Source organism: Oryctolagus cuniculus, chromosome 2 (genome assembly GCF_964237555.1).
Source record: "Oryctolagus cuniculus chromosome 2, mOryCun1.1, whole genome shotgun sequence".
Taxonomy (NCBI): Eukaryota; Metazoa; Chordata; class Mammalia; order Lagomorpha; family Leporidae; genus Oryctolagus; species Oryctolagus cuniculus.
Genome location: NC_091433.1, coordinates 140,105,294 through 140,120,581, shown reverse-complemented (window position 1 = coordinate 140,120,581; position 15,288 = coordinate 140,105,294). Strand labels below are relative to the sequence as shown.

The window sequence follows — 15,288 nt, the reverse complement described above, 5'->3', positions numbered from 1 at the left end:
AGTTTATTGAGCTCCTTATGTATATTCTGGATATTAATCCTTTATCAGATGTGTAGTTTGCAAATATTTTCTCCCATTCTATCAGTGACCTCTTCCCTTTGTTGAGTGTTTCCTTTGCTGTGCAAGAGCATCTTAGCTTGATATAATCCCATTTGTCTATTTTTCCTTCTACTGCCTGTGCTTCTGAGTTCTTACCCAAGAAGTCTTCACCTAGCTCAATATCTTACAGTGTTTTCTGTGTTTTCCTCTAGTAATTTGATAATTTCAGGTCATATATTTAGATCCCTTCCACTGTGATTTGATTTTTGTGTAAGTGTAAGGTAGGGACCTTGTTTCATACTTTTGCATGTAATAATTCAGTTTTACCAACACCACTTTTTGAAGATAATGTCCTTTCTTCAGGGAGTGATTTCAAAAATTAGTTGACTATAGGTGCATGGATTAATTTCTGGAGTTTCAGTTCTGTTCCGCTGATCCACATGTCTTTTTTTTTTTTTTTTTTTTTTTTTTTTTTTTTGCCAGCACCAGGCTGTTTTGATTATAATTATAGCAGGATAATTTTTAAGTTGATAATTTTGTATGGCCTGTGAATGATTTATAAGTATCCAAATGGCCCTTGGCAGAAAAAGGGTACCTCTCTTCTGATTTAAAGGATGAGAATTTCTGGAAAACTACATCTATTATTCAGTCATTAAGATTGGAATATAAAGGAAGAAGCAGAGAGATGGGACAATTCTGATCTCTTGAGCTAAAAAGTATATCTAGTACTATAGCTTTTTTTTTTTTTTTTAAAGAGGTTGATACACTAGGATGAGAGAGGAAGGCAACAGATCTATCTCTTTACAGTGTTTAGAATTCAGATGTGTTTGCGGCTAGTGCTGTGGCACAGTGATTTAGGCTGTGGCCTGTAGAGCCGATATCCCATATGGGTGCCAGTTTGAGTCCTGGCTCCTCCACTTCCAATCTAGTTCCTTGATAAAGCACATGGTAAAGCAGTAGATGATGGCCCAAGTCTTTGGGCCCTTGCAGTCATGTGGGAGACCCAGATGAAACTCCTGGCTCCTGGCTTTGGCCTGGCCTACCCCTGGCCATTGTGGCCGTTTGGGAAGTGAACCAACAAACGGAAGACTTCTTTGTCTCTGTCTCTACCTCTCCATCTCTATTATTCTGAGTTTCAAATGAGTAAATACATCTTAAAAAAAAAAAAAAACCTCAAATGTGTTAATTCAGAGAATAAAAGTTGCAGAAGACACAGATAAAAATTCAGCCTGCTTTCTGTGTTACTCTTAAACCCTAAACCTGCTTTATTTGCACTAATAGTATCTGAATATTATCTGACTTCCCCCATACCCAAGACTGAGAGAATTTTGTTGTTATTGAAAAACCTGACAGGGTTGGGATGGAATGAGAGCTCTAAAGTAGTAGTCAGAAGCATCCCAATGTTTAGGAGAGGAGCCAAGAGACAATTAATATTCTAAGTACCAATATGAATTCTCTGAGAATTTATCCTTGAAATTCAAGGTTGGTTTAACCATATTAACAAAATAAAGAAAAAAAGCTATATAATCATCTCAGCAGCTGCTGCAGAGAGGAACATTTGACAAAATTCAAAACCAAGTTTCTCAGCCAAGTTTTAACAGCCCAGATTTTTTTCATTTTGATGAAGGGCATCTGTGAAAAACAACAGCTGATAGTATACATAATGGTGAAACACTGTATACTTTTCCCTAATATTGGGAACAAGGTAATCATGTTGCTTTCATCCCGTCTATTCAACATTAAACTGGAAGTATTAGCAAAGCTACAGATATATGATCAATGTAGAAAAATGTGTGTATATGAACAAGACAATTTGAAAAATCAACAAGATAATTGTATTTACAATAGAATTTAAAAAGGAAAATAAACTACTTAGAAACAAATTTAATGAAAGATGTGAAAAATCTTTACCTGCCAAGTCTAATATATTATACACAGTAAAGAAGACCTTAATCAATGGGTAAGTATTCTGCATTTGCAGATTAGAAGACTCACTGTGATTAAAATGTCACTTGTCCTCAAATCAATCTATAAATTTAACTGATTGCTAGTCATAATCCTAGCAGTCTTGTTTAAAAAGTAGAACTTCAAAAGCTCATTGTAAGGTTTACTTGGGGATGCAGAGAACCTGAGTAAGCTAAAACAATGTTTAGAAAGAACAGACTTATAGTGAATACTGCCTGACACTGAAATATAGTATAAAGTTATAATAATCAAAATGATGTCATATTGGTATAAAACAAATAGATCAATGGAGTAGAACAGGGTCCTGAAATAGACCCAAACTTAATTTGTCAATTATTTTTCAACAAAGATGCTAGTGTTAATTCCTCAGGAAAAATAAAATCTTTTCAACAAATGATACTGGGAGAATTGGGTATCCTTGTGGAAAAAATTAACCTCAGTTCCTACCTGTCAAATATATAAACATTAATTCAAGATAGGTCATATCCATAAATATGAAAGCTAAGACTATAAAACTTCGGGGAAAAAAACCCAAAAGACAAAAGAAAACAAAAATAGAAGATGGTATGTTTGTGACCTGAGAGTAAGGTGAGAGTTCTTACATAAGGCACACAGATTATAGATGATCCCCAATTTAAGATGATTTATGTGCAACTTTTCAACACAGTGAAGGTGCAAAAGCAATATACATTCAGTAGAAACTGTACTTCAGCTTGCAAATTTTGATCTTTTCCCAGGCTAGCCATGTAATATATTCTCTGGACAGGGACAATGAGCCACAGGTCCCACTTAGCCACTAGATCAAAAAAGTAAAAATCTGATACTATACAGTCTCCTGGGTAGCTAAGTTAAAATGTTCAGTAAGTTAGATGTTTTAAATGCATTTTCAATACACGGTAGTTTCAACTTACAATGGCTTTATTGGAGTATAACACCATGGTAAGTAGAGGAGCATCTATAATGACCATGAAATTAAATTTTAATAAGTTAGACATCTTCAAAATTTAAGCCATGCTCATCAAAATAGACCATTAAGAAAATGTCATAGACTAAAAGGAAATAATCATAAAGTAGATATCTGAAACAGGTCTTGTTTCCAGAATGGTTAAAATGTCTTACAAATAGACAAAAAGAAACCTTATTTTTTAAAAATAAGAGGGGCCGGTGCAGTGGCGTAGCCGGTTAAGCCGCTGCCTGCAGTGCTGCCATCCCATATGGACGCCGGTTCAAGATCCAGCTGCTCCACTTTCGAACCAGCTCTCTTCTATGGCCTGTGAAAGCAGTAGAAGATGGCCCAAGTCCTGGGCCCCTGCACCCATGTGGGAGACCCAGAAGCTCTTGGCTTCAGATCAGCACAGCTCCGGCCGTTGCGGCCAACTGGGGAGTGAACCAGCAGATGGAAGACCTCTCTCTTTCTCTCTCTCTCTCTCTCTGCCTCTCCTCTCTCTGTGTAACTCTTTCAAATAAATAAATCCTTTTTAAAAAAGAAAAATAGGTGAAGATTTAAACATATGGTTCACAAAGAAAGCTATAGGACTGGTCAATAAGCACATGAAAAAGTTCTCAGCTTCATTTATCATCAGGCATATGCAAATTAACGTCTCACAGAACTCCACACCCATTAGCAGACTAGCAGTACTAAATGGTTCCCAATGATGTAGACCAATTGAAGCTGTCATCCATTGCTGACAGAGTATACAACCACTTGAGGGGATTTCTTAAAACAATAAACATATACTTACCCTATGAACCAGCAATTTCTTGTATTTAACTGCAAGGAATGAAAATATATGAACACAAAAAGACTGCACAAAGATGTTCTAGTCCCAGTCGGGGCCCTGGATTCTGTCCCAGTTGCTCCTCTTCCAGTCCAGCTCTCTGCTGCAGCCCAGGAAGGCAGTGGAGGATGGCCCAAGTACTTGGGCCCTGCACCCATATGGGAGACCAGAAGGAAGCACCTGACTCCTGGCTTCGGATCGGTGTAGTGCGCCGGCCGTAGCAGCCATTTGGGGGGTGAACCAATGGAAGGAAGACCTTTCTCTCTGTCTCTCTCTCTCTCACTGTCTAACTCTGCCTGTCAGATGGCCGCAACAGCCAGAGCTGCACCAATCCAAAACCAGGAGCCAGGAGCTTCTTCCAGGTCTCCCATATGGATGCAGGGACCCAAGGACTTGGGCCATCTTCTGCTTTCCCAGGCCATAGCAGAGAGCTGGATTGGAAGTGGAGCAGCCAGGTCTCGAACTGGTGCACATTTGGGATGCCGACTCTTCAGGCCAGGACATTAACGTGCTGCACCACAGCGCAGGCCCCAGTCATTCAGTTTTATTGTCCTCTCCCTTTCAACTGGGTTGGCTTTCCATGTCACTTTTGACAAACAGGAGCAGTAGAAGTGACTCTGTGTAACTTTTCTTTTCTTTTTTTTTTTTTTAAGATTGTATTTTTGTGGTGTAGTAGGTTATGCCTCTGCCTGTGGCACTGGGATCCCATATGGACACAAGTTTAAGTCCTAGCTGTTCCACTTCCAATCTGGCTCCCTGTTGATGGCCTGGGAAAGCAGTAGAAGATGGCCCAGGTGCTTGGGCCGCTGCACCCATGTGGAAGACCTAGAAGAAGTTCCTGGCTTCAGATTAGCCCAGCTCCGACCATTGCAGCCATTTAGGGAGTGAACCAGCAGCTGGAAGACCTCTCTCGCCCTCTCTAACTCTGCCTCTCAAGTGAATGGATAAATATTTTAAAAAAGATTTTATTTATTTATTTGAGAAGTAGAGTTACAGACTAAGAGAGGGAGAGACAAAGAGAAAGGTCTTCTGTCTGCTGGTTCACTCCCCGACTAGCCACAATGGCCAGAGCTGAGCTCTTCTGAAGCCAGGAGCCAGGAGCTTCTAATGGGTCTTCCATATAGGTGCAGGGTTCCAAGCACTTGGGCCATTTTCTACTGCTTTCCCAGGCCATTAGTAGAGAGCTGGATCAGAAGAGGAGCCTGGACATGAGCCAGCACCCATATGGGATGCTGGTGCCACAGGCAGAGGCTTAGGCTGCTATGCCACAATGCCAGGGCCTTCTGTGTAACTTCTAAAGCTAAGTTATAACATACCTTATTAGCTTCTGCTTGGGGCTCTCATAAGGCATGCTGTACAGGAAACCGGCAAATAAAAAAAAATCTAGCTACTCAAAGAAGAATCCGAAACTAGCTATATGAGCAGGTCACTTGGAAAGAGAATGATACCTAGCCAGCACCCATTTCTACCTCTTCTGGCTAAAATACCAAACATGTGAGTGAAGCAGCCCTGTTGAGCTTTCAGATGACATCAGCACAGTCACCATCTAACTGCAGTGAACTACTCAGCTGAGTCCAGTTAGCCCACAAAACTTTGAGAGTTCATAACTTGCTTTAAGTAACCAAATTTTGGGATGGTGGCTTAATACAGAAACATAGAGATGGATACATGGATAAAATATACTATTTCTTTAATTAAAAAATAAATTATATCTTTTATCTTTCTGCCTTTATAAGATTGATGGCCAAGTATTATGATAGTTGTTGTATTCATTCATTTTTTTTTTTTTTTGACAGGCAGAGTGGATAGTGAGAGAGAGAGAGAGAGAGAGAGAGAGAGAAAGGTCTTCCTTTTGCCGTTGATTCACCCTCCAATGGCCGCCACGGCCAGTGCGCTGCGGCCTGCGCACCGTGCTGATCCGAAGGCAGGAGCCAGGTGCTTCTCCTGGTCTCCCATGGGGTGCAGGGCCCAAGCACTTGGGCCATCCTCCACTGCCTTCCCTGGCCACAGCAGAGAGCTGGCCTGGAAGAGGGGCAATGGGGACAGAATCCGGCGCCCCAACCGGGACTAGAACCTGGTGTGCCGGCACCGCTAGGTGGAGGATTAGCCTATTGAGCCATGGCGCCGGCTGCCTCTATTCATTCATTTTTAAAAAAGGTTTATATATTTATATAAAAGGCAGAGTTACAGAGAGGGAGAGACAGAGAGAGAAGATTGTTTATCCATTGGTTCACTTTCCAAATGACTGCAATGGCTGGAGCTGGGCCAATCCCAAGCCAGGATCTTCTTCCAGGTCTTCCACATGGGTGCAGGGGCCCAAACACTTGGACCATCTTCTGCTGCTTTCCCAGGCCATAGCAGGGAGCTGGATTGGAAGTAGAGCAGCTGGGACTTGAATGCCACAGCACTGGCTCCCAATTCGTTCATTTTAGGCAGGGGTGAGGAATCTTTTTTGTGTCAAGGCCCTTTGGATATTTATAACATCATTCATGGACATACAAAAGTATCAACTTAAAAATTATCCTGCTATAGATATATTGAATTTCGAGTCCCATTTGCAGTTGCCTTGGCAGGTCTAGACCAGATGATTCTGTAGGCCTTATATGGCCCATTAGCCAGACATTCCCTAGCTCCAATATAGTATTCATTAAGTACTAGCTGTGTGATAAAAAAAACTGCTAAGTTTTAGAGGTTCAAGATGAGCGTAACATAGATGCACACCTGTTGAATTCCATTGTTTGGATGTTTTGTGAGAGGAATGACCAGGGTCCTTAGTGTAGAAATGCCCATGAGGCAATTGGAAATTCAATTCTTGCACTCAGTACATTTTTTAAAAAATATTTATTTATTTAATTGAAAGTCAGAGTTACCCAGAGAGAGAAGGAGAGGCAGAGAGAGAGAGGGAGAGAGTCTTCCATCTGTTGGTTCACTCCCCAGTTGGCCAAAATGGCTGGAGCTGTGTCGATCTGAAGCCAGGAGCCAAGAGCTTCTTCCTGGTCCCCAACGTGGGTGCAGGCGCCCAAGGGCTTGGGCCATCTTCCACTGCTTTCTCAGGCCACAGCAGAGAGCTGGATCAGAAGAGGAGCAGTCAGGACTTAAACCAGCGCCCATATGGGATGCCAGCACTGCAGGCAGCAGCTTAACCCGCTGTGCCACGGTGCAGGCCCTGCCCTCAATATATATTTAAGAATTATCTTCAATTATTAGTGTGTTTAAGTCAATAGAACAGGTTAGTTTTTCAAAGAGATGAACAGATTTTAGGAAAGGGGGTTAGAATGGGACCTATGATTGGATCCTAGGGAATAACAATAGTTAAGAGGCAGAGGAAAGGGTTGTAATTATTAAGAGGTCAAGGCTGAACTATCAGGGACATAGAGAGAAGAATCAGGAGGTACAAACGACCTGGAAGAGACAGACAGAATTTCAAGGAAGGAGTGATTATGTTTATCCACACAGAAGTCAAATATGATAAAAATAAGTACCTAGAATAATTGCCAATTAGAATATACATTAGTAACCTCAGAGAGAGTGGATTCAATAAGGGGGATGGATAAAAATGGGGATAAAAACAGAATGCAGTATATTTAAGGATGAATGATATGTGACGGATTATGGTTTACTATGTTTTTAAGAGTAGGAGTAGCCAAACTAAAAGAAGATAATGGTTGAGGAAACTTATTTTTGGGGCAACTTAAATCATTTTAAAATCCACTGGAATGAAAATATTGTAGAGGGAGAGGTTGAACATTCTGGGAGAATACTTTCTTTCCTGAAGCAGTCCCTTCCTTTCCCATTATAATCTGCTATGGTGTTGAATATCACATTATTAAACTTGTTAGATGCATCCATAAATCAAATATTTATGGGTATCAGCCTCTGAGGAAAAGATACCTTTTTGACCTTGATCTCTGCCAGGAAGTTGAAGTGTTGCTATTTTAGACCATCTTAAAATAAGATATACCTGTACTGAATCTTATTATACTTTACAGAAGAATGAGGATGCTGTAAGATTTGCAGGTGTGTTCTAGCTCCAGGCAGTTTATTTTTTTCCTTTAACTTATCTACAGACTTTCTTAAAAGGAAAAAGCCAACTACCCTTCATGCCACCATCTCATCCCCCTTTTTTTCCTCCAATGTGATAATCTCTGTTGGTCAATTTCTATCTTCCTTTGCCTTCCTAACAGTAAAGGAAAGTCTCAAATTACTTGACCCTTTGGTTCGATCACCTGCCCCTAATTTAGTTTCTCTTTTTATTCTCACAAATGTGAATGGCAGGTCCAGACTGACACACTGTTAAAATAAATGTTGGCTCTACAGGTTTATTGCTCAGTGTGACTAATACTAGAGTAGAAATTTTGTTTGCACTATTCCGTAGCATTATTAGCATTTCCCAAATGTGTAAACTTTCAATAAAACAAAGCTTAAACATAATAAATGATTTTATAAGTATATTGGGTCAGGGAATTTTTTTGATCAAGACATTATGGAAAAAGCTTCCCATTTAAAAAAAAATCCAGAAATGAATTTTTGTTTTAGTTCTTTTAAGTTTTTAACTTTTTCTGATCACAAAAGTAAAATATGCTGTAGGAAATTTGGAAAAATGGAGAAGCATGTATTTTTTAAAAATATTTATTTGAAAGAGTTACACATAGAGAGAGGGAGAGACAGAGAGTGATTTTCCATCTGCTGGTTCACATCCCAGATGACTGCAATACCAGAAGCCTTTTCCTGGTCTCCCACATGGGTGGCAGGGGGCCCAGGTACTTTGGTCATCTTCCACTGCTTTTCCCAGGCCATCAGCAAGCAGCTGGATTGGAAGTGGAGCAGCCAGGACACAAAACAGTACCCATATGGGATGCCAGCATTGCATACTTGCTATGCCACAATGCTGGCCCCAGGAAAGTACAATTTTAGAGGGAGAAATACATAACAAAATTACATATTTTAGGCTACAGACTCACATAGCGACTGCTGATTGAAGTATTTCTATGAGAACTTCCACAGGCTATCCCAAACTGAATAACCCCTGTAACAGTGCTAGAATTATTATCTGCAGTCACCTAAAGAGCATACCTGGTGCTTAGATTCCTTTCTCTCTCCCCCAAATCAGTTAACTATCAAATTTTTCTTTTTTAATTTATGCTTTAATAAGTATGTATTTATTGAGTGCTTTCTTTCATCAAGGGGTGAGGCTGTGTCTTGCTTTCTATCCTTCTTTTTTTCAAATGCTGCCACCACAGGGCCGGTGGCTTGGTGTAGTAAGTAAAGTTGCCACCTGTGATGCTGACATCTCATTTGGGCACCAGTTCTAGTCCCAGCTGCTCCACTTCTCCATCAAGCTCCCTGCTACAGGCCTGGGAAAAGCAGTGGAAGATGGACCAAGTGCTTGGGCCCCTGCCATTCCCATGGGAGACCAGGAAGAAGCTCCTGGCTCCTGGCTTTGGCCTTGCCCAACCCTGGCTGTTGGGGCTATCTGGGGGAATGAACTAGTGGATGGAAGATCTCTCTTTGTCTCTTTGTCTCTCTCTCTCTCGCTAACTCTTTCAAATAAATAAATAAATCTTTAAAAATATTGCCGCTGGAATGATGTTTCTAAAATGTACATTTGACCTTTCAGTGGGTTCATAGCTCCTAAGTATGACATTTATTAGTTTTGTCATAGTAACTTTCTTTTCTTTTTTTTTATATTTTATTTTATTTTATTTTATTTTTTGACAGGCAGAGTGGACAGTGAGAGAGAGAGAGACAGAGAGAAAGGTCTTCCTTTTGCCGTTGGTTCACCCTCCAATGGCCGCTGTGGTCGGCGCGCTGCGGCCAGCGCACCGCGCTGATCCGACGGCAGGAGCCAGGAGCCAGGTATTTACCCTGGTCTCCCATGGGGTGCAGGGCCCAAGCACTTGGGCCATCCTCCACTGCACTCCCTGGCCACAGCAGAGAGCTGGCCTGGAAGAGGGGCAACCGGGACAGAATCCGGCACCCCGACCGGGACTAGAACCCGGTGTGCCGGCGCCGCAAGGTGGAGGATTAGCCTAGTGAGCCGCGGCGCCGGCCAATCATAGTAACTTTCATAAAAAGCACTTGCCAGTCTCATCTCATTCCAGAACACATAACTGGCATCTTAAACATCAAAAAACTTATAGTTTCTAAATATGTCATACACTTTTTGCCTCCCTTCTGGCCTCGTAGAATGCCTCCATTTCCTCTTTTATTTTAATAATAATAATATTGTCTGTCTTGTGTTAGCTCAAATGTAGATGAAAATTCAGGAAGCCCTTCTGACTTCAAACCGAGTTGTATGCCTATTCTATGATGCTACCTCAGTCATAATAGTTCATATGCACACACACACACTGATTTACTTGTCTATCTGTCCCACTAATATAGAAAGCCATTGGAGTAATCCCAGCTTGGGCATGTAATAGATGCTTGATAAATATTTATTAAACAGGTAAATGGTGTCCATCTGTCCTACTGAAATATAAAAGTATGGGAGAAGTACTAGCTCAGGCTAGTAATAGATACTTTGATAAATATTTATTAAATAGGTGAGTAGTGCTTTTTTGGGAGTTGCTTTTTAAATTTAGATTAATATTTATTTTTGTACAAAATAAAAGGAAAAGTGATGTAGATCATCAGAAATTACCTTTGTGTTCTGTTAATATGAACTAGAACCAGAAGTTCTATAAGTGAAGTAAGGATTTATTTAAACTCAGAATAAATCTACTAGGATAGGAAGGACAATTTGTCATTAGTGATGTGAATAGAAAGGAGAATTACTTTGGGTTAGTTAATGAGGAAATGGTCATCAATGGTTTTAGATATCAAAAGCATGATGAAGGGAATTATGAACTATTCTAAACATTCAGAAAAATTATAAAGTAAATAATTCATTCATTTATTTAACTATTATCAAGAGACATCTTAATATTAGTTATATAAATGTCTACTTTGTGCCTAGAACTGTGGAACAATATTTATGTTTTGAAGGTAAGGACCAAGTCTAATATTTCTTTATTTTAAGATTTATTTATTAATTTGAGAGTCAGAGTTACACGGAGAGAGGAGAGGCAGAGAGAGAATGAGATCTTCCATCTAATGGTTCACTGCCCAGTTGGCTGCAATGGACAGAGTTGCACCGATTCGAAGCCAGGAGCCAAGAGCTTTCTCCTACGCAGATGCAGGGGCCCAAGGACTTGGGCCATCTTCTACTGCTTTCCCAGACCATAACAGAGAGCTAGATCGCAAGTGGAGCAGCAGGGTCTTGAACTGGCACACACATGGGATGCCGGCACTTCAGGCCAGGGCATTAACCTGCTAAGCCATAGCACTGTCCCCCAAGTCTAATATTTCTAAAGTATTTCCTGTGGTGCTCATTATATATACCGTGTTTGATTGATTTCTACCCTCCTTGAGATTACATTTAAGAACATAAAATAATTAAATTGTCTTCAATCTAGTTATTTCACATTTGGGAGCATAAAATGGCAAATAAGTAATACTAATAGTCATGATTATATGTATATATTAATAATAATACCTTTTAGCATATTATGACAGTTAATTGATAGGTTATGTGAAGCCTTTGTTCATGGCTTAATTGCTGTTATTAATATTTCTTTTTCAGTATTTCATATTTTGAAAGTTAAGAATAAATCATTTGCAGATATTTGAAAATATGTAACTAGGAACAGGCATGTGGCACAGTGAGTTAAGGTGCTCCCTGTTGATGCCCGCATCCCATACCAGAGTGCCAGTTCAAGTCCCAGCTACTCTGCTTCTAATCCAACTTATTACTTTTATGAAAAAATTTTAAAAGCTTTATTTGTTTTTTTTGAAGGTCAGAGTAACAGATCTTCCATTTGTTGGTTCACTCCCCAAAATTTCTGCTAATGCACCAAGGAAGACAGTGAATGATGGCCCAAGGAGTTTGGTCCTTGGGACCCACTTGGGAGAAGGGTCTGAAATATCTGGCTCCTGGTTTCAGCCTGGCCCTGTCCTAGCTGTGGCAGGCATTTGGGGAGTGAACCAACAAACAGAAGATTTCTGTCCTCCTGCCTCTCTCACTCTCTGTGGCACTCTGCCTTTCAAATAAATAAATAAATAAATAAATAGTTTTTAAGAAATACACAACTAGTAATGAATGAAAAAAAAAATCAATCATGAGACTAGAAACTACTTAACATTGATCCTCCACTCTAATGTATTTTCCTTAAAATTACAACGTTATAATTGGTAGTAGTAGGAGAGAAAGGATCTAATTTATGATTGAATCTAATTACTGAGAAATTTGCTAGGTTATCTAGAATCAGAATGGGGTCTGAAACTCTTGGCAGAATAAAATGGGAGAGGCAGGTGTTGTGGTGCAGTGAGTCACGGCACGCACATCCCACATTGCATTATCTTTTTTTTTTTTTTAATATTTTATTTATTGTTACAGAGAGAGAGAGAGAAACCAAGAGAATGGCCACAATGGCTGGAACTGGGCCAATCCAAAGCCAGGAGCCAGGAGCTTCTTCTGGGTCTCCCATGTGGGTTCAGGGGCCCAAGCTCTTGGGCAATCTTCTATTGCCTTCCTAGGCCATTAGCAGAGAGCTGGATTGGAAGAGGAGCAGCAGGGACACGAACCAGTTTTCATATGGGTAGCCAGAGTCGCAGGCAGAGGCTTAGCCTACTATGCCACAGCGCTGGTTCCAGTATCTGGTTTAAGTCCTGGCTGCTCCATGCTTCTGATCCAGTTTCCTGTTAATGTGTATGGGAGACAGCAGATGTCAGCCTAAATCTTTGGGTTCCTGTTGGCATTTAGGAGACCCAGATGGAATTCCAGGATCCTGGTTTGTCCTGGTCTAGCCTTGGCTGTTGTAGCCATATGAGGAGTAAACCAGCAGATGGAAAATTGACTTCTCTCTATCTCCCTCTTCCTTTTCCCTTTCTTTTCCCCTCTCTTTATCTCTTTGTCATTCTCCCTTTCAAAAAAAAATGCACAAAGAAATTTTGTAAAGTCTAGTTACTTGGCTTCAGTTCAAAATGGGCTGAAGAGTTCAGTTGGTATTGATTGTGTTTACTCCTTTTCTGTGGTTTACTTTGACTTTCTAAAGCAACTTTATTCATGCAAAGTGTATTTTCTCATTCAGACAGGGAAATTAATATATCTACCATGTATTTAAATATATAATATACAATATACATTTCATGTATATTTTTCTCAAAGATCTATAACATATTTCTTTTTTTTTTTTTTTTGAAGATTTATTTAATTATTTGAAAGTCAGAGTTACATACAGAGAGAGGAGAGGCAGAGAGAAAGAGAGAGAGGTCTTCCATCCGATGGTTCACTCCCCATATGGCTGCAACAGCCAGTGCTGTGCTGATCCGAAGCCAGGAGCCAGGAGCTTCCTCCGGGTCTCCCACACGGGCCTGCTTTCCGAGGCCACAGCAGAGAGCTGGATAGGAAGTGGAGCAGCAGTGTCTTGAACTGGCACCCATATGGGATGCCGGTGCTTCAGGCCAGGGCGTTAACCCACTGCACCACTGCGCTGGCCCCTATAACACATTTCTGATAGATTAATAATCTAATAATCATTTATTAAGTTTCTTTCAGTATTCATTTGTGATTTTATAGACTAAATTTTATAAGGACAATACCATGTCTTTTTTTCAACCTTGTACCAAGGCTGCAGCTTGGCACAGACTGAAAAACATTTTTTAAGACTTGAATGAATGAAGGCAGCCATAATGCATACATTTATTCTCTGATTTGGTTCAAATCAAATTTGGTATGTGTACTTTCAACATCAATTTTACAATTGTTTTCTGTTTCTATTTTCTTTCCCATTGAATGGTCCTGAATCTCTTTGGTTTATACTCCATACTAAATTGTTCCCAGGTTGTAACTTTGGAAATATGAAGGATTCACTGGAATACCCTAACCTAACCTAGTGGTTTCTCTTTTTTTCCCCAAAGTTGTCTGATTTTCACCCAGTGATTGATAATTTCATATATTCGGAGTGCCCAAAATATATATGATACATATTGAAAAGTTCTACCAATATACAAATTGAATTCTCTTATTTAAAATTTTTCTCTCCTTGTCTTATTGACTAAATTCTGTTTTTTTTGTTTTGGTTTTTTTTTTGTTTTTTTTGTTTTTTTTTGTTTTTTTTGACAGGCAGAGTGGACAGTGAGAGAGAGAGAGACAGAGAGAAAGGTCTTCCTTTGCCGTTGGTTCACCCTCCAATGGCTGCCACAGCCGGCGCGCTGCGGCCGGCGCACCGCGCTGATCCGATGGCAGGAGCCAGGTACTTCTGGTCTCCCATGGGGTGCAGGGCCCAAGCACTTGGGCCATCCTCCACTGCACTCCCTGGCCACAGCAGAGAGCTGGCCTGGAAGAGGGGCAACCGGGACAGAATCCAGAGCCCCGACCGGGAATAGAACCTGGTGTGCTGGTGCCGCAAGGCAGAGGACTAGCCTATTGAGCCACAGCGCCGGCCTTGTTTTCTAAATTCTAAGATTTCCTAAGGTGAACAGGAAAGAGGTTTTAAAAAAAGATTTATTTATTAATTTGAAAGAGTTACATAGAGTTACATGTAGTGGGGAGGGGGGAAGAAAGAAAGGGAGGGAGGGAGGGAGAAAGAAAAAGAGAGAAAAAGAGAAAGAGAGGAAGAAGCTATGCCACAATGGTGGCCCCGTAGTGTTGATTTTTTTAAAAATTATAGAACATGAATGAGTGCTTATTATGTATATGTTCATGTAGATAGAATCTTTGGTTTGAATTTAGATTATAAAAAATAGTGAATATTTTCTGTGGTATCACAAGAATTTTTTTTTTTTATTGTTTCTAACATGTATTTAAAGCAAAATTCTATGCAAAGTGTGGTTGCTGAAAGCCAGTGTCAACTTCTGGGGTCATTTATTATCTTTGTTTTATGTGTATTAACATAGTTATTATATTACTAATATAAGTTTTTAACAATAAACTGCGTTCTATTTTAAATATAAGGACAGCATAACAGTAATTAAATATGTCCATTCAAGATCATCAAAGTAACATCCCTGAATGTATTCTCTTGATTAACCAAACATCCCCTCTTTTTACCTTTTTGAGAACCAACATACTTCTACTGCTCTTTAATTAAATGACTTTACCTTACATTTGTCTTGACTGGCTTCTGTTTACAGAAATTGTAAACCAGTTGAATGCTCTGAGCAGCTTAGATGAAGATCAAGATGACTGCATAAAGCAAGCAAATATGCCTTCAGCTAAATCAGCCAGTTCCTCTGAAGGTCTAAGAGCTTTCCTTCCTTCTGCTTCTGATTGCCTGTATTTACTGTGACTTGCTACCTCTTGACTTCAGTCTGTATTTAGCTGTCTGTTTTGTCTTTGTGCTTTTTTTTTTTTTAAATATTTTCTTTGGTAACTTGTAGTGCACCAACAGATAACAAGATGACAGAACTTACCATCTTTAGCAAAGTCTTGTATCAGGATCCTTAGTAGATTTCAAAATGTTGT

General features: G+C 40.0%; 1 protein-coding gene across 20 annotated transcripts in view; it reads left to right on the top strand.

Annotated features, from left to right (window-relative positions):
• Positions 1-15,288, top strand: part of EHBP1 (EH domain binding protein 1) — a 383,016-nt gene that overhangs the window by 150,519 nt on the left and 217,209 nt on the right. For 9 of the 20 annotated variants that reach the window (XM_070069059.1, XM_070069060.1, XM_070069069.1 and 6 more), the window contains exon 8: positions 14,958-15,062. The exons of the other annotated variants lie outside the window; for them this stretch is intronic. In XM_070069059.1, the coding sequence (XP_069925160.1) occupies positions 14,958-15,062 (105 nt within the window). The remainder of the gene's footprint in view (positions 1-14,957; positions 15,063-15,288) is intronic. 20 annotated transcript variants of the gene reach the window in all.